Genomic DNA, 19,751 nt, shown 5'->3' with positions numbered 1-19,751 from the left:
ACCTCTCTCCAGGTGTAGCTGTCCCCACAGTCTCCTGAGCTCTTTTCTCTGCAAGTGCTAAGCACCAAGTGCCTCTTACTTGTTCTGTTCTCATGCCTGGACATGAGGTGTGTTGTGGGGCAGTTCCATGTAGGTGCAAGCCCAGACTATGGAGCTGAAAGGTTACCATGGAGCCTCAGTACAAAGGGGGGTGCCTCACAGCCTCTGTAGTTCCTCATGCTCATGCCTCCACAGATGATAAAGACAACCTTTGTTCTAACCTCCTGCCACTTCCTCTCTTGGGTTTGCCATGGGTGGGAATCAGCTGGCTGGTTCCACACTTGTTCTTTGTGTGGGAGATGTTCATTTCTCCTTGATGCTGTTTGCAGATGGAGTCAGCTTGGCTGTGCCTTTGAGTGCTGTGCTGGTGAGCTCCCGCTCTTCACAGTGCCCTTCCTCTGCCCCCTTCCCTTTGGGGGTGAGGGGGCAAGCAGGGCTGGCTGGGAATACAGGGGTTGCCCTCATGCAGCTGGGTAAAAGTCAAAGCCCTCATTAATCCCCTACACTGGTGTACTGCTCAGTAATATATAGCTTCCAAGAATCCCGAACTTCAGAGTGGGCACAAGCTCGTGAGCTCTTTGTTTCTGCTTGGAAAACACGACATTGAAGAGTCTGTTGGTCAGCAGATAGCACCGACCTTGGAGATGGGTTAGGAACAAACTGCTTAGTTCTGCAGGGAAGCCTAATCAGCCTAGACTTAAGTATGTGTCCAGTGACAGATAATTTTTCAGTCTCTGAAAAGCAGTTGGGGCAGAGGAGACAGTCAGCAAGGATTTGTGTTGTTCAGATATGCTGAGAGTCCGTAACACTTGCAGGGACAATCAATCATGTGTTGGGTATTTTTTGGTCTATGTCTTTGAGGAGGATTCTAGTGTGAGTGTTGGTATGGATGGTTTCTTTTGCTAGCCACCTTTATCCCCAGAGCCTGGCTGGAACAGGATCTGATGTAGCTTTCAGATCAAATAATTTAAAACTGACATTTGCCATTGCTAAACTTTTCATCTAGCATAAGGGAGAGTGTCTGTTTAGTGAAATGGAACAAAACAAGTAAGCATATGATACCATCTCTCCTTTGAAAAATCTGGGAGATTTTATACATCAGAGTATTTTATACATCAGAGTAAATTCAAGTTGTTTCAGTGCAATTAACATGAAAGTTTGACACTTTATATTTTTCCTTGGGGCATGAAATGGCAAGACAAAGAAAATGTAATTGAAAGGATCTTACATTCATGTCCATCACAGCATATGTCAACTGTCATAGTGGCTTTAACAAATACGGAACAGAGTTGGAAAGGTGATATTCCTCAATTAGACCTGTGTGTAAATACTCTAGAGAGGATTGAGCAGGCTTCTGGCTAGGACCTCTGCACTTGTGTTGGTTTTGCTTCTGCTCTTCTTTCAGACCTACAGGGGACTTGTGTGTCTGAAAACACGTTCATTTTATCCAGCAGTGCTGGGTATGCTGAAAGAGGATATTACTTCCCTGCAAGCCATGTGTTGCTGATATCCCTGGACCATTGCATCTACAGCAGTGCCACTACTTTAACTGATAAAGCATATCTCTTATTTCTGCTCTCTTATGTTGTTGTAGATGAAAAACCACGGTGAGTGAGGTCTGTGTGATAGCCCTTGAAATGAAGCCAATGCCCAGAATGTAGAGGCACTGAAAAAAAATAGCCTCTCCAATAGTATCCAATCCTCACAATCTTACACAAGAGTTGTGGACATTTTGTCTCTTGAAGTTTAGCTCCTCTGTGCATTTGTGATAGAAAAACGTTAACTGCTTTAGAAATCATGGTCAGGATCAGGTCACGGTCAGGTCACTGTTTTCGTTGTGCAGTGTTTGTACAGCTCAAATGATGATGACTGGGAAGGTTATGGACAACTGCAGGGGGAAAAGGCAGAAGCTCAGAAGAGCCTGCCCTGCCCTTTCAGTGTGTCCCAGCCCTTGGGGAGGCAGGGTGAGGGATTTGCCCTTGCTGGGCAGCAATGAACCTGTTGGCAGGGCACTGCCAGTGCCATGGGCCGGGCAGAGAGGCTGGTACTGGATGTGGGCAGGTTGTGACTGCACTGGGAAGCTGCACTGTGCCTCTGCCCAGGGAGATGTTCCACACAACTTGAAAATGGAAGGACGTGGGATAAGACACAAGATTTTTTGTTTTATTTTTCTTTGGAAGCAATCTGTTGTGCTATAGAGCTGCCACAAACTTCTTGTTCCTTTTAATGTTTAGATAAGAGTTGAAAGAGGAAGTGGCCACAGAGAGACTAACCTGTTGCCCTAAGGTTGTGCAGGAAATGTGTGGCAGAGCTGGGAATAAAATCCGCAGTATTTGACTCTTTGTCTTAGTCCATGGCAGTCCCACATCCTTTGTTTGCTTGGCAGCTGGAGATGGTTTCCAGTTGCTTGTGAGCTTGATGTGGACTTGCACCTGATGTGCTCTTCCATGCTACACCAGTGTTGTGCTGAGGCTGGAAAGCTCCAACATAAACTGTATTTTTTCCCCAGGATGGTTCACTCCTTAGCCAGAGCATTTGTTGTTTGCACATCCCTTAATTGTTACAGGAACATTCTGCTGTCCTTAATCATATCCCTGAAATTTGACCTGCATTTCCTATCAGTATTATCTAGAGCTGTTTGATTTTCTAATTCCTCCAGCTTGGTTTTCCAGATGTTCCTTCTGCATGCAGAATTCACAACTGCTGTACTCCTCCTCTTTCCTCCCTCTCCCTTCATTTTAATATATTTATATATTCTTTTTTTTTAGTTGCACAGCCCTATTCTCAAGTGATTGTTTCCAGCATAGTAATTTTTAACCCAAGTTTTTTATATTACAAAGAGAAGTTAGGGTTGTTGAAGTGAAGCTCTTCAGCTGTAGGACTCAAATTTAGTACATCCAAAATGGAACTTGGGTTGTCCAACTCTGAGCTTATTAGTTTATTTTAGTTTTTTTTAAACTGTGACTTATTTGCCCTTATTAGTGTATTTTACTTAGCATATAGTAACTATATCCTCTGGTTGCCCTTGAGGACAACTCTAGAGGGTCATCCAGAATGCCAGTGTGGTACTCTGGCTATGCAGCATGTGGGGAATGTTGAATGTGTCATAGGCGGATCCACAGTCTGTGATCAACAGTGGGATCATCTGCACCACTTGAGACCACAGGACCCATGTGGGCAGAAGACAGGTTTCCTCTCTTCTTGTGCTGAGTTGTTCCTGTAGTCAGGTGGGCCTCACTGGGATGGGGACACTCAGCTGAATAGTGATGTTGTACTCCACCTCCTTTTCAAAGGTGTGAAGAGATGGAGAGAGGGTGGGGACATGCCTAGGTGTGGGGCAGGTGGGCAGGTAAAAAGTAAGGATGCATACCCACACCTGGAAAACTTCCTGCATCCCATTGCCCAGAAAGTTTACAGTCCTGCTAGTGACTGGTAAAGCCAGGATCCCATGTGGGATCATGAACACAGAGCTCTGGGAGGAGACAGCAGACACTGTATCCCATGGGGTTTGGCACTTGGAGATCCCTACTACCTCTAGCATTATACTGCCAACAGGACTAATTCCTGAATTATGGGTCTTGGTGTCGTGGCTGTGATTACATGGTTGATGTTGCTGGAGTCCCCAGGAGTGACAGGGGGCTTGGAAAGAGCCCCATCACTCGGGTGCCATACAAATGGAGCAGCTGCAGACATGAGTCTGAGAAAAGATGAGCAGAGAGCAGATGGACACATGCTGTGGGGATTAGTGCACTGGATTACAAATTGTTAGTTAAACTCTCAGATTTCTGTCACTTAATTATTCCTCCAAAAAGAAGACACAAAGTCATTCTCATCTTTATAAACACCATTTAAATTCTCTTTTTAAAGACAGATGATATTTTGGTGCATAATACGAAACAAATCTAATAGTCATTCTGTTTACAACCGGCTGTCCCTACACTGTCATAGTTTTTTTGAAGAGACATTATTTTCAGAAGGCAAGAGAAAAACTCTTTACACTCTGGGAATCCTTTGCACAAGGTATCATTGAATTTCTAAGTTTTGCTGAGAATTCACAGACTGCACAAAAGGAACCATAGCAAAATAATCTTGAAATATGAGTGATACTTCACCATATTGTGCTAGTTCCCTCAATTTTTTTCTCCAGCTCTGCTACATAATGTATTTCTTGTGCCTCTGGACAGGTCAGGCTCTGCTGTGTTGTTTACTACCTTTAAAAACTTACCAGTAACTTGCTAGATAGTCCTGCTAGTAAGTGTTGCAAAGACTTGAACTCCTAACCAGAATGGATAGGATGAGGGCTAGGGGAAAGAGTAGATAAGAGTCATAAATGTTCCATAAGAATATGAAATTATGTTTTTCTAATCTTTTTGGCAATTATTTTTGTGGGATACTTTTTTATCTGTTCAGTCATGTGAGTTTATATAGGGGATTAGTAGAAATCATGGAAAATTTCTGGTGATGCTGGAAAAACAGGCCCTGGTGCACTTGTCTATTGGGTTTAGCATTCGTAAATCTTCATTGGAGGGAGATGGGGAGAAAACAAGGGCTTCCTCCAAAACCCAGACCAAAAAGTAATTAGTCTCTGCAGGTGGTCTGGCTATCCTTTGCTTCCTACTCTGTGGTGGATTTGTCAGGAAGAGGAGCAGTTACCTGACCTGGTCTTAATCCAGCATATACCTTAAGAACAACTAAAGCTGTGAGATGAGTGAATTAAGTCTGGAGTGTATAACCTCATCCCAAGTAATTATCCGATTGTTTTTCCTGAACGTCTGTTGTTATCTGTGTGGGTAGGGAAATTCAGCCTCTGAATGGAGCTGCAGACTGTGTTTTTGCTGCAAGTGGAGTTGGGTTTTTAGAAATGTCCCCCTGGCTCGGACATGGCTGTTACATGTCTAGTCCAGCTGTGCAAAGCCGTGCTGTGCATCAGAGGCACATGGCCATGAGTATTTGTAGGACTATTGAGCCTGCCTTCATGAGGGGAAGGGTTTGTTACTGCAGAACCTGTCAGCATTTACACACAACACAGTGATGTGTGTGGTTTGATAAATCCATCCTCAGGTCGCAGATCAATTATGACGCTAATATTTATACTCCTACCTCTACTGGGACCTTTTTTCCTCTGCAAACCTGTTGGTGATACCCTACACTTGACCTTCCCACGGCCTAGAGTGCCGTAGGGTTGGGTGCTTAGGTGCTTTGGGAAGCAGGACAAGCCTGATGTCTGTCCATTAGACTTCACAGGCCGGTGTTGTCTGGGCAGTTTGGAGCCCACACTTACCCCGTGTGTCATTGCTGGGCTGGGGAGATACCCAGGAGGGAAGGGGAGGGAGCAGTTCAGCCAGCCAGGCATTTGGCATTTCCTCAGGGGCCAGTAAATGAGTTTGCTCTCCGTGTAGCTCTGGACACTTGGAATGAAGCCACTCCTGCTGCAGCTGAGGCTGCTGCCGAAAGAGGGGGAGCACAGCTCGGGCCAGCGGGCTGCTGTGCTCATCCCACTGCCTGTGCCTGCCAGGGCTGGGGGCTGAGGCCAGGCCCAGCAGCACATCCCCTTGGGCTGGTGAGAGAGGCTGCCCTGTGCTGGGATGAGGGCACGCACACGCTGGTGTTTGCTCCATGGCAGGGCCTGTGTGACCTGCCCAGGACTGTGCTCCTCAAGACACTGGGCACTGAGGCCCATCCCAGGCCAGCACCTCCCTGGCAGGGCCCAAGCTGAGACCTTGCTGGCTGCAGGCATGGAGTGATGACACTGAAGGTTGTCCATATCTTCTGCTTTCTCAGTGCTCCCTGACTGGTCTGTTAAGCTAGTGCTGGGATAGCTACACCACACTACACTTCTGCTGTTTTATGCAGCTCATGTGACTTGTCACTTGAACTGCCCTGTGGTCTGTGGGCACTGAACAGAGTAGTCGTCAAAGAGGTCCCCATGAAGGGCCTGTATGGTTGTTCAGGAGCCCTTCTCAGAGGTCTTTGCCCTCTGTCTTCTCACATGCCAGAAGTTCCTGGCTCTGAACTGAGGGCTTTGAAAATCAGAGGTCTTCTTGCCTTAACCCTGCTATTAGGCATCTCTTTGCCCAGAGTAAAGAATTTTTCCAGTTTTCCTGTTTACCATTCCACTGCTGGCCGGGACTTATTCTTTTGAGATCTTGGACTTTCATTCTTCTTGTTTGAGCTACTGTACCACAGCTCAGACACACACCTGCACTTTGAGGTAGCAGATCTGAAATTAAAAGTTGATTTTTCTGCCTTTTCTGGCAATTTTTATTCTAGGATGGTTGTTTATGCATTCAGTCGTGGAAGCATATATGCAGGATTAGTAGACCTCATGTGGAAAATTGTTTGGTGACACTGGAACAATGAGTGCCAGTAGAGTTTAACACTGATAAATTTTAATTCCAAGGAGGGCTCCTTTCGGACTGGAAACAAACAAAGTAATTAGTCTCTGCAGGTGGTCTGTCCAGCCTTTGCTTCCTACTCTGTGGTGGATTTGTCAGGAAGAGGAGCAGTTACCTGACCTGGTCTTAATCCAGCATATACCTTAAGAACAACTAAAGCTGTGAGATGAGTGAATTAAGTCTGGAGTGTATAACCTCATCCCAAGTAATTATCCGATTGTTTTTCCTGAACGTCTGTTGTTATCTGTGTGGGTAGGGAAATTCAGCCTCTGAATGGAGCTGCAGAGTGTGTTTTTGCATGCAAGTAGCATTTTCACTGGCATGACTCTGCTACTACACACGGATGTTATGCAGTCTTGTACAACTGTGTGGCATGAGCAAACAGCACAGTTATTGTAAGCTAAGGATTACTCATAGCAATGAAGAGCTGCTCCAAAAGGGGAAGGGATTGTTACTGCAAGATCGCCTCAATACTTGCCTATGTTCTTTTCATATTCAAGTAGGTCCAAAGCAGTGAGAATTTATCTGGATTTTTGACTAAGAACTCAATTTTTGTAGGCGCACTAAGACTTTCAAATCATGGGTATGCCATCTCAGCAACCCCCTGATTGGCTTGCCCCAACAGTAAAGCTAAGGAAGCCTAAATGTCCATCTTTCTCTGTGTAGACAGTTGGGGAGTGGTTGGGAACAGTGAACTGGGGCTGCTAATTTTACAGAGGTTTATTTTGTGAGAACATTTACAACATTGTGTTAGGGTGTGTTCAGTGAAAAAGAAGCTAAATAGTCAATTAGAGCACCTTTGGTGACTGGGAGATTGGTGCCTCAGTGAAACTAATTTGGTAGCATTGGGATGGAAGCTTGAAGAATAATTTGCACGGGGTTTTTTTATGTAAGAAATGTTGAATTGGCACTTCAGGTAAAGAAACAAGCAAGTATGGAAAACGTTCTGATGCCTTCATTAAACTGGACACTTCTAATTCAAGAGTATGAGTGGAGCATCTGAATATATGAGAGAGCAGTTATAAAAAGATAACTGTTGAGCAAGGAAACTTTAGTTCTTGGCAACATACTGAGTAAATGACAAAGAATGATTAAAAGTGCTGCCATGTAGGATCAGACTCATATGTTCTTGAATTTAATTTTTAAATAGCTTGGGTCTGTTCCCATTCAAAAGCCAAAACATTGCAGAAAGTGGTGCATCTGAAACTTTAGTTTCCAAAGGTTTTTTAGAGGCCAGTTTTAGAGGCTTTATTTTCTCTGTGTTCCAAAGGCCTTACTAGCCAAAAGGTGTCTGTAGAATTGCACACTTCAGCTTAGTATTTTTAAGAAATAAATCCCAAAAATATTAGTTTCACATATACAGCTATAAATAATAATTTTGCTGCAGAAAAAAAAAAGAGTGTTGTATTGACAGACATTCTATTTTGTGCCTTTTTTTTTTCCAGGTGGTGCACTGTCAGATGTGGAGTCTTTTGTAGTGAATAAAGGGGAGGAATTAAGGCTGACGTGCAACGAGGAGGGACCTGTGACTTGGAATTTCCAGAGCTCGGACCCATCAGCAAAAGCAAAGAGTTCCAGCGAGAAGGAGTGGTACACCAAAAATGCAACAGTCAGAGACATAGGCACATACACGTGTAGAAGCAAAGGGAGTATTGTCTCCTCTTACTATGTTTTTGTTAAAGGTAAATATCAATGAAGGCATTATTTTTGCTTCCCACCCCTCCCCTTCCCCCCCTGCCCCCCTTCCACAATAAGTCTTGGAAGACGGACTGAATTTGAAGTACAGTGGGAGAACACAATCTGGTAGAATAAATCTTCCTCCTTGTCCAGTAGGAAGAAACCTCATTCTCTGCTTTGCTTGCAATGGCCTTTGTCAGCAGCACAAAGTTCTGGATGAGTTCCTCTTTACATCCCCATTTGTGGTAAAGTTTATCCAAGCTCCCTCTCTAGATAAGTGACCTGATTCGGTAGCATGAGTCAGTTTTATCATGAAGAAGCAAGAAATACATAAAAATGTCTTTTTAATTCTATGCCATCCATCAGTATGGAGTCATGTAAAATTTGGTCCCAGGCTTTTAGTTTACTGAGGCAGTCCGCCTAAAGGATTTGTTCTTTTGAGACTGTGTTCCCAGGCCTAAGCCAGCAGACACTGATGATTCCTCTGCATTCAGCCTCTGATGTACCTTATGACTGACCAGAAATGTCTCAGACAGGGAAAAACGTGCTTCTGCTCTGACACATTTCTCAATCCTTTATTGCTCTTCTTTGTGCAGTGTTTTCTTCAGATTTCTTCTCTGCTGATATATGTCTACATCAGCTGCCCCCGAGCTCACAGTTTACTATGCCTGGCACTTCCCCAGAAAAATGGTTGTTTTTCTTCTCCTTCACATAGCTCTGGTGGTCTTCCTAACCTGTTGATGGAAAAGAGTCCTACGGCATCATTCTTGAAGACAGCATTCCTTGACCAGCAGGGGTTGTCTCAAAGAGCCCCCTCTGAACCGTACTAGTCCTTTGAGAATTACTGCAAGGTTGTCTCCAAGACAGGGAGATACCAGCACAGGAAAGCACAGCACAGCAAAGGTTATTTTCATGACAGAAGATGTCTGGCATAGCAGCCACACAATTTAGAGTGCACCTTTAACTGCTCCTGAGTTCTCCAAATAGCCATGCAGCTACCATGGATAAGTTTTCTTAACTTTCTGTTTTTCTCTGAGACTGTGACTAAAGGAAATCTGACATGTGGTAAACAATCTTCACTTTACCTACCCTGATTTTTTTCCTGAAGGTTATGGTAATTATCTCAGACAGCTATGATCGTAGAGATGTTTTTGCCTTCCGTTGCATGAGTGACTCCTTCATGACTCCTTCACCTAGGATTGCAGGCAGCTCTCCTGAGCATGCTGGCCAAAGCATCAGTGAAATTGTTGGCCCTCATGCAACACGTTATTATCTTTTTTCTCGGTTTTGTGCAAAAGGTGCAACCTTAACTTTGACAAGTTCCTTGCAGTAAAATACGTATGTTTGCGAGGTTGACCATCATTTTGCATCAGGCATGGTTTAATGACTTACCTCACCTGAAAGATACTGCCATATGCTCTGCTGCTTGTGAGGTTGCCACAAACACCTCATTATACTTTTCTGCTTGTAAAGTGGAATGAAGAGAGAACAAGACCAAGAACCTCGATCCTACATAGTGACACCTAAAATGGTGGCATCTGTTGATATCTTATGTTCTTCTGAACATACTAAATCCAAATTTCTTCTGTTTCTGTGACCAAGACTGACACAGTGTTGAGAGACTGTGGATGTGGACCTGCTTTCCTTTCTCTTTTGGCAGAAAGTACCTTTGTACTATCTGTAAAAAGCATATTTTTTCCTGATCCAAGCAAGCCTAGTTCAAACTCCTGCACAAGAGAGAAAAATTTCTTGGTTTTGATCTCAAGTTTTTTCAGATGGAAGCACTGATAAGCTCTGTCATATCTTGTGTTGGAAACTGTGTTCTGCAGTATGCCCAGAAGGCAAGTGCAACCCAAGATGTCCATGGGGTAGAAGGCCATGAAAGGAAGAACATGACCATGAGCAGCCTTGTTTGTCTGGATACTCTGTAGGAAGTCCTTTCATGTCTTTTCACTCTGCTGTTCCCTTCCAGATGGGGATTGAAGATGCAAGGGGAGCACCTCAGCAATTCTGCTTGCTCCAGTGAAGGCCTTGCCTGCAATTTCAGTTGTTAGTGAAACAGGTCTTTGCTCCCGCTGTTTTCAAAAATGTCTTTCATTTTTTGGTAGTTGCTGGGAGCCATACTTTCTGCCTAATGAAGATATCTTGGTTCTGTCCATATTGGAGAAAGGGGGACTGAGTAGAAAGCAATCAGCCTGTTAGCAATTATGTCTGTTAGCAGGGTGTCATGGTTTGAGCCTGGCACAGAGCCAGTGCCCCCCATGAAAATGCCCTCACCCTGGTGTCTGCTGTGAGATGTGACCAGGAATAAGCAAAACAGGCTTTAGCTTAAACATAAAGAACACTTTATTACCTAAACTACAGGAAAATAGGGAAAAACTATAAGGAAAAGAAAAAAATGGAAAACCTTACAAAAAAACCACTTTCCTCCTCCCCACTACCTGACTTTCTCAATCCGATACATTCTCCCAAATCACCAACTGCCCAGCCTGGCACCACACTTTAGTATACTCAAACTTCAGTTCATGAAGAGGAAAGGAGTCCTTCTTGTTCCATAGGCTTCCCCTGGAAACACACTGAAACCTCGTGTGCTTCCCTGTCACTTCGGCACCGCCCGGAAAAAAGTCCTTTTGCCGCTTGTGACATCTTCCTTCCATGCCCAGTGCTCTCACCACTGTGCATGGCCAGAGCTGCTTTTAGGGTTGTCTTTCAAGGATGCCTTGTCTCACTCCAAAAAGGCACAGTCTCTGCTTTGGGACATCTGTCCCCCCCATATTTTTCCAACCCCCTGGGGCCGGGGGGTCCTCACGATGAACCCTCCTGGTTCTGAGCCACTGCTTCCCCCTAAGTGCAGTCTCTGTGTCACAGGAACAAACGGAGTCCATGGCCACAAGAAAAGTCCAGCCAAAAGGCCACTCCAAATCATCTCTCCCCATTCAATCATCTCCACGTTCTTCGGGCCAGGTCCTTGTCTCATCTCATCTCTTATCTCCCTTCTTATTCAGCTTCGAGGATGATTAGCATTTTTGCAAGGCCCCAATCATGAAAGAAAGGGGTTAAAACTTTCAGTCTCTGTCTGTCCCGGAGCTGCGGCACTCCCACACATGCTGCCGCTCCGGCCGGGCACTCTTCCCCCCCTTTCTCCTCCTGGGCCGGCTGCTATCACATTCGGTGTCGCCGGCTCTCTCTCTCCCTCCTGGGGGGGGGGGGGGGAAGGCTGCCCAAGGGCTAACTCCCTGGGATCTTCCACCCTTCCATCCTCGAGGGCCTCCTCACCTCCCATCTCTGTCCAGGCCCAGGGCCTACCACGTGGCTGCCCCTCCCCCGCCCAGCAGCAGCGGCTGGACAGGGGAGGGAGATCCGACTTCTTCTCCTCCACGTCCCAAGAGAGCCTCCCACGGCCAGAGCCCTGCTTTTTAACCCCTGTGTATTCTCGGAGGTGTGTCCAAACCCCACTGGCTACACCAGGTGTCAGTATCAAACTCCGAACATCCATTGGTTTGACCACAGCATCCCAGAATTCCCACTCCTTCCTGGTCAAACCACCACACAGGGACATTTAGATGAGCACTTTTAATCCATCTTCTTGCTGCTCAGAAGTGACAGCTAGTCATAGCATTTCTTTTAAGATCACTGTGTGCAAATGCCACATTTTGGTTCTGCTCAGAAATTATTTAGTTTTTTTTAAATTTCTTAGTAGTCTCCATCCTCTAATTGTAGACTGATGCTTCAAAACCTGTAGTTTTTGGGGGCTTCTTGGGTGGTAATATCAAATTCAGCTAAAGCTACACCCTCATGCTAGGCTAGAAACCAGCCAGTAACTTCTCTGTTTGGTGATGAATAACGCCTGATGTAGTGAATTGCTTCCATAAACCTCCCAGGCTTCATTTTCAGTCTGGTACTTCTTGTCTTAAACCAAATGCACATTGTCTATCATCTTAAACAAATTCTCTCAGTCTTCCTTGGTAAGCCATGGTTTGTTGATCTATAATCATTCAAGTTGTAAGTATGTTTGCAAAACAGAAAGAAAACTTTTCTCTCTGTTTTTGGTTTTCAAATTCATTCTGCTCTGTAGAGAGGGCAGATGGAATCTCAAATAAACTTTTACAGAGTGTTTGTCATCACATATGCCTTTATTTGTGTGTTTGCCAGCTTCTTAGCCTTTCAAGGTCGTGACATATCATGGGCTTCAACTTTGGTTGTAAAAGTGTTTAAAGTACTATATGTTTGTGTGTTGTGGTTGGCTGAGATGAAATGCTATAGGAAAATTACCTTGTGAAAGATTGCATGATTATTTTTCAATCAGATGTGCTGTTTGTATGCCCAGTTTTTCTTCTAAGGAGGCTAAAAATAATCTCTGCTTTCAGGGAGCAGAGAGAAAGAGAGAAGTTGTTTGCTGCTTCCTCTGGTAGCAATGTGTGTTAATTTAGATTATGTATTTTACAGAAGTGAAAACCATAATTTAGGTGCTTTTCAACTTCCATTTGCTCATAAATTTCTTTCAAATCCTTCTGTGGGCATAAAACCTTACAGCCCTGCCACTAGCTAAAAGCAAATTATTTCTAGTGGTCTGTGAAAATCTGTTTACTGTTGTGGGGATATTTTGGACCTAAACAAGGCAAAAAATGCCCTTCATCTCCAAATAAAAAAGCAGTAATATTATTTTTAGTTCACATGATTCTTTAGTGTATCTGGTATGGAATGCTACTGCACGTCTTGCAGTATGCTGCTCTGGCATGCTGCTCTTTTAGGAGAAAATTTTATGTCTCTTGGTAAACATGAATTAGGCAATACTCAGTTTTACTGGCTGAAAGTAAAACTTTCTTTGACAAGTGCCCAATTGTAGAGTTAGGGTAATCAGAAGTTCCCATGCCAGCTTGTCTGACAGATCATTGTGTTTCTTTACAGATCCAAATGTGCTCTTCCTTGTTGATTCTCTGGTCTATGGAAAAGAAGACAGTGACATCCTGCTAGTGTGTCCACTAACAGATCCAAATGTTACAAATTTCACACTGAAAAGGTGTGATGGCAAACGTCTCCCCAAAAATATGACGTTCATTCCAAATCCCCAGAAAGGCATCGTTATAAAGAATGTGCAGAGGTCATTCAAGGGCTGCTACCAGTGCTTGGCCAAGCACAATGGAGTTGAGAAGATATCAGAGATGATTTTTTTGAATGTGAGACCAGGTAACACAGGATTTTTGCCTTCTTGTAGAGAACCTGATTCCCAGGAGGTGCAGAGAAGGGCTGTGAAGCCCCACTGCTGTCCAAAGCAAAGTGGGGAGCTCAGAAAAGTTGTTTTGGGCAAGTTGTGTCAGGGCACAGATTGATCTCATGACAGCTGTGCCTGGAAGGTTTAGCCATGATGAGCTTTGTTTTCTGTTCCTGGCGATTTCCAGGCATTTTTTAATCATTATAAGAAACTTGGATTATGCTGTTGGATTATGCTGTTAAATTCTGCGGGCAAACCAGCACCCTGAGGTTTGTACAGGTTTGCACAGGCAAAATTATTTCAGTGTGTGACTACTGTGTCTGTTGCCCACAAGTGACAGTAGCGGGAACTGATTGATGGCATTGAAGAGCGATTTGGTGGATAGGCAGAGCTTATGGAAGGAGAAGGTCTTTGTCTTCATGATATTGAGTGAAGATGGTCACAACAGCAGCCGTGTACACAGATGATGATGGGGTATGCATTGTGGCTGAGCTGCTACAGGCAGCACTATGCTTGGCAAACCTGTTGGTGATACCCTACACTTGACCTTCCCACAGGCTAGAGTGCCCTAGGGTTGGGTGCTTAGGTGGGTTTGGGAAGCAGGACAAACCTGATGTCTGTCCGTCAGACTTCACAGGCTGGTGTTGTCTGGGCAGTTTGGAGCCCACACTTACCCTGTGTGTCATTGCTGGGCTGGGGAGATACCCAGGAGAGAAGGGGAAGGGAGCAGTTCAGCCAGCCAGGCATTTGGCATTTCCTCAGGGGCCAGTAAATGAGTTTGTTCTCTGTGTAGCTCTGGACACTTGGAATGAAGCCCCTCCTGCTGCAGCTGAGGCTGCTGCCGAAAGAGAGGGAGCACGGCTCGGGCCAGCAGGCTGCTGTGGTGTTTGCTCCATGGCAGGGCCTGTGTGACCTGCCCATTCTGTTTGGAGGTGGGGCAAGAGTTTGAGGAGTGAGGGCCATCTCAAGCGTGGAGTTTGCAGCGGCAAGTTCAAGTCCTTTTTTTCTGATTATTTGGAAATTCAGCATTGTCACTCTCAGTGTTGTAGTTACTGTACTGTAGAGTTTGGTCCTTACTGAGTTCACCAAGTAAAACTCCCACTTTCTCCTTGGCTCAACTTTTAAATGCATTGGAGATGCTTTGATGGGTAGTGTTTTTGTAGTTATAACCATGGCACTCAGACCCTCAGATGTGAGCTTCTGGTACAGAAAGACTGAAGAGGCATCTGGGAAACAGGGAGCTCTGCAGGAGTATTCAGACACACAGCAGCTATGATAGCACAGGGAGTGTTTATGTACAGCCCTTCTCAAAACAATGAGGGGCTTTATAGACTTAGGGCTTTTTTTTTGGATGTCCAGAGATCTTTCTGGCAGATGAGAACACAGAATGCCTTCTGCACTGGCATCCTTCTGTCACTTGGGTACTGCCGAGTGCTGAGGGGGGTTTTTGTGTGAGCCTTTATATCTAAAGAGGGCAAACATGTTTCTTTGTTTTCTTCTGTAGCTTCTTACAGCAACATGAGGAAAACATTATTGTTAAAGTACAAATGGCTGAGAAGCATGGGGTTTTCCTAAGTTTTGTACAGTTTACCTGAGATAACTACAAAAGTTATGTCAGAGGCAGAAAGAGAGTCTGGAAGACCTTGTTTAATACATGCTACAGTCTGATACATTCACAGGCTGTCTTCCTGTGTAAAAGCCCTAGAGCAAAGTTAACTGGAGTATAATAAAAGAGAAAGATTTGAAGAAAGGATAAATAAAATAGAAAAACAAGCCACGAAAGGAACACAGGAACAGTTGAAGAGTTTTGCAGAATCAGGAGACACATAGACCTTAGATTCACCTGACTGTTGACAAAAGACATCCTGAAACAGAGCAGGGTACAGCTACCCCACATCTGCATGTCACCACCTGCTTCTTGGGTGACTGGGAGCCACCCCTGTAAGCAGAGGTTGTGGTGCTTTCAGGCAAAAATGTGCAGAAATCCTTGGGCTGTACCTCTCCTTCTTAGGCTGTCCATCAGGGACCTGTCAGACAGTACTTTCTGTAATGTTTTGTAATTAAAATCTGTAGTTAGTGCTGGGCTGCTGTTCTTCAGTGACTGATCCTTACTGTGTTTTCAGTTCCAGAGTGCTACTTTTTAATCATTGTCACAAAATTAGTCATCTCATTGATGGTTCAACATCATTCAGGTTTCTTCATGCAAGTTGCTATGCTCTAACAAGTATTATCTAACTTTTAAGTGTAATTTGAAGCAAAGTTGAAGCAGAAATTTGCTTGTTGTAAAGGAACAACTGTGTATTATGTTTAAAATTTTGAATCCATCTCAGAGCCTTGATTTTATTGGAAAGTTAATTAACGACTGTTGATTTTTATCCCCCCCGGAAAAGCTGAGACTAATGAAGAGTAATAAACTTCTGAATTGTTTTCCAGTTCACAAAACTCTTCCTGTCGTCACCTTATCAAAAAGCTATGAGCTTCTCAAAGAAGGGGAAGATTTTGAAGTTACATGCATAATCACGGATGTGGATAGCAGTGTACAATCTAGTTGGATTCCTCTCAAAAGTGGGGTAAGTTCCTTTAACTCATATATCATGTGTGCCTGAGCTCAGTACACAGACTCTCTGTAGGCATTCACATGCTTGTCTTGGGTACCTGATGCTGTGTTGATTTGGATTTGTTGCATTTACAAAGATTCAGTATCCCACAGACTGGTGAGAAGGTAGCAACTCCTGTGCCCTTGAGGATGGCTGGGAGGAAAATTATCTGCATGGGTTTCTCTTCCCAAAAAGAAATTAAAGTTAGGCATTTCAATGTGAAGTTCAGGTGACCTCTGTTGGGCTTCCTAAATACGGAAGCGTGGAGTGCCTACACATCACATTGCAATCAATGGGAGCTGCAAATATCAACACATGGACTGCAAATTACATATTCTAGTTGTTATCATTAACAGTGAAATACCTGCTAATTAGCATGGGGTTGTGCGTGACAGGAATAGTAGTAGGCATTCATAGGAATGATTAATTCATTTAAATTACATGGTGTGCCTCACTAACTGGAAAAGCTCTGAAAAATGAACCAGTGAACTGGCTTCTGTCTGCCAGTGATAGACGAAGTTACTGACTGGCATCACCAAGTTAAATTATTGAGAGGCTCAGTGCTCCAGGAGTTTGATACTGTCAGTGCAACTATTCTGCAGAAAAGGGGCAGAGAGATCCCCTTCCCTGGTAAGCCAGTGTGCTGCCCGCTGTGCCTTTGAAGTGAGCAGCAGGCATTGGGTTGTTCTTGAGAATGCTTCTTGATCTTCTGGGTATACCTTGAAATTTAAATTAATTAAAAGCCCTTGTGAAGACTTTTAGTAACTCGTACCATATACTTTCCCATGCTAATTGACTGATCTTTTACTGCTAATGTTAGTGCCCAGAATACATAATTCTCAGTCTATGTATATGGAAGAGTCCTGTGGTATTCGGGTAAATCACATCTCCTTGGGCACATAACAAACAGGAGTCCTGTTCCCTGGGGCTGGGCATGCTGTGCTTGGCAAATGCACCAGCTCTGGCAAAGCTGTTGCTGCTAAGTGCTCACTGCACCAGAATCCCACCCCACAGCTCTGAATGTTGAGAAAGTCTGAGTGACATGAAGGTGGCTTGATGCAGATGCAGATCTGCTTTTGTTCCTGTGCAGGAGCTTCATCTGAGAATTCATTTCTTCTCTCATTCCCCTCCCTTTCCTGTGTTACAGATTGATGAAATTGAGGCCTTCCCTTCATTTTTTGTACTCTATAACTTTTTATTTAATGTGTAAAAGCCACAAGGAAAGTATTTTCTCAATAAGTTTGACTTTTCTGTCCTTTCTAGTATATAGTAGGAGCTGCTGTCTTTGAAATACTGACTATCAAATTAAATTTTGTATTGAAAGAGAATGCAAAAATCTCATCTTTAAGTAGATTCAGAATTACATTTTGTCCTGAATGGATGAGAGAAAAAAAAACCAAAATGTTTTTACATGTATGACTGAAGTTATCACCACTTTGGAAAATTAGGAGACTGACTATTAGCAAGCACATCCATACTGAATATACTTTTCTTGTGATTTTTATAAGTCAGGAGGAATCAAAATTGCATTGAGAAGCTTTAATTTGTCTAGAAGCTCTTGGAACATCCAAGAATTGCAATAATTCAATTAGAAAATCATAACAAGTCCAGGTCTGCATTTGGTTTAATCAGTGTAAATTTTATCAGTCTTTCCAACCATACCAAAAGTTCTCACAGAGATTAAAGTCAGCATCTCAAAGCATTTATTTTTTCTGTGCACATGTATAGAATCATGACATATTTAAGAGGATGAAGTTTCCAGTTTCCTTTAAGATTAATAAATTGATATTGCTGTGGACCAAGAATCAGAGTGGGTACCAGTGGGAGGGGGGGGATGCTGTGTATAACCTGCTGCCAGCAGGGCTCTCAGGGCTCTCTGCAGCATGCCTGCAATCAGGAGATGCTGTGGCCTTGGAACATAGAGCACCATGGTTAAAATGAACCCCAAGATGTTAAATTCATTCTTGTCATTCGCTGGGAAGCATTGCAACCATTAGAGAGTTGCTGAACTTCAGGCACCATTTGAAGGGTGAACCACACTTCTGAGATGCAATGACTTCATACAAGAGCTTCAGCTTCTGAGCATTAGGAAAGTCAGGACCCAGTGGTCATTTTGCATCAAGCCCTACAGTTAGAAGTACTCTTTGTGCAAATAAAACTTTCAGTTGGTTACTCGCCCTCCCACCAATACTCACCTTAGTGTTGGAAATGTGGCCAGAATGAGCTGGATCTGACCTGGGGCCCACCAGCCTTGTCATCAGGTAATGGGAACGTTTGAAGAAGCTAGAGGTCTAGTTCTTTTTGTCTTGGGTTGGTCTCCTCCATTTGGCCCTCTTGGGGCAGGTGAGCGTAGTCCCAAATTCATTCCACCCCCACTCCATGTCCCTCTACATTCTTGCCTTAGAAGGGAGCTTGAGAAGAAAAGGAAAAAAAAAAGAAAGAGGGGAGGGGATAGGACTTAGGAGAGGACATTATCTCCTAAAGGCAGCTGATCACACACTTGTTTTGCATGGAGAGATTCTAGTGACAGGTTTGTCGTGCTGGCTTACTATTCCAGTTTAAAGTTATGAATATTAATATGGCAAAGTTATAATTACTTCTATTTTTAATTTATCTAGGAAAGATGATGCATACACAGTGTTTTAGATGTTAATTGTTTTTTACTGACAGGGTATTACAACCAAAAGCAGAAATTTGCGTGATTATGGATACGAAAGGAAATTAACATTGAACATCCGTTCAGTGGGAGTTAATGATTCTGGAGAATTCACATGCCAAGCACAAAACTCTTTTGGAAAAACGAATGCCACAGTAACCTTGAAGGCTCTAGGTAAATACTTCTTGTAAAAATCTTAACATTTCTAAGAGCAGGAGATGAAAAGTGAGAACACTGGGGAGTCTTTCCTTCCTTCTCTGTCCTTTTCCCCAAACCTCAGCAAGTTAAGTGGGTTTTCTGTAAAGGTTATTGCTGACTGGTAAAATATGGGATGGCTCAGGAAGTTGTGGTGTGTATGACTGCTTTAATTTTCATAACCCTTTGCTAGTTTTTGGAAAGTGATACTAGAAAAACCACCCAACAGTGTTTCTGTCCCTCTGATTTGTCTCATCCTTCCTGGTTTAATCTAAAATTTAAACCAATTTTAACAAAGCAACTAATGTACCTGCTCCTGGTACTGTCCCTGTGCCCAAGTAATTTGGCAGTACAAGTGTGAAGCACATCTTCAATACCTGCCTTCCAAGCATGGGGAATCTCACTGACAGAGTGTCAGTGTGTTTTATGTAGAAACTGTAGTTCTACCTCTATTTAAAATAATGCTGTGAGCAACATCGTGGTGCACAAAGACAGCATGAAATTGTTCCGGAGGTCACCCCCTTGTTAAACCCACTATCCATCACTTCTACATGTTTTGGATCATGTCCCTAAACAGTGAGCAAATTCCCTTCCTCCTCTTGTTTAATAACAGATGTGTATGGAGTCTGCTATATATTAACTTGGGCGACACACAGTGCCTTTTGAATTTTAAAGCTGCTGAAACCTGCTCATTTGATAAATTGAGTACAATTAAGGACATATTGGTATAGTTAATAAGATCATTCTGATCTGTGTAGTTGCTACAACTGTTTCAGTTCCATTCGAGGGTGTAGTAACTAAGGGAAATCTAGCTCTGGATTCTTTTTTTCCTTTTCAAATCCATTTTTCCTTTGCACAGACACGCACTCCAGCCACACTGCTTGTTTTGCTTTCCTTGGTAACGTAAAGAAAACAGAAGTGTTTGACCTGTGTGGGTCAGATCTTCAGCAAGCAGGCAGAGGTTTGAGTGCCCTTAACCT

At 43.6% G+C, this 19,751-nt stretch overlaps 1 protein-coding gene across 1 annotated transcript in view; it reads left to right on the top strand.

Annotated features, from left to right (window-relative positions):
• KIT (KIT proto-oncogene, receptor tyrosine kinase) overlaps window positions 1-19,751 on the top strand; it is a 56,919-nt gene that overhangs the window by 10,736 nt on the left and 26,432 nt on the right. Inside the window, exons 2-5 of the mRNA XM_074541496.1 lie at window positions 7,880-8,116; window positions 13,020-13,298; window positions 15,757-15,893; window positions 18,591-18,750. Of these exons, the coding sequence (XP_074397597.1) occupies window positions 7,880-8,116; window positions 13,020-13,298; window positions 15,757-15,893; window positions 18,591-18,750 (813 nt within the window). The remainder of the gene's footprint in view (window positions 1-7,879; window positions 8,117-13,019; window positions 13,299-15,756; window positions 15,894-18,590; window positions 18,751-19,751) is intronic.

This window comes from Zonotrichia albicollis, chromosome 5 (assembly GCF_047830755.1).
Source record: "Zonotrichia albicollis isolate bZonAlb1 chromosome 5, bZonAlb1.hap1, whole genome shotgun sequence".
Lineage (NCBI taxonomy): Eukaryota > Metazoa > Chordata > Aves > Passeriformes > Passerellidae > Zonotrichia > Zonotrichia albicollis.
Note: the sequence above shows the minus strand (reverse complement) of the source record. Positions and strands in the feature narration are given on the sequence as shown.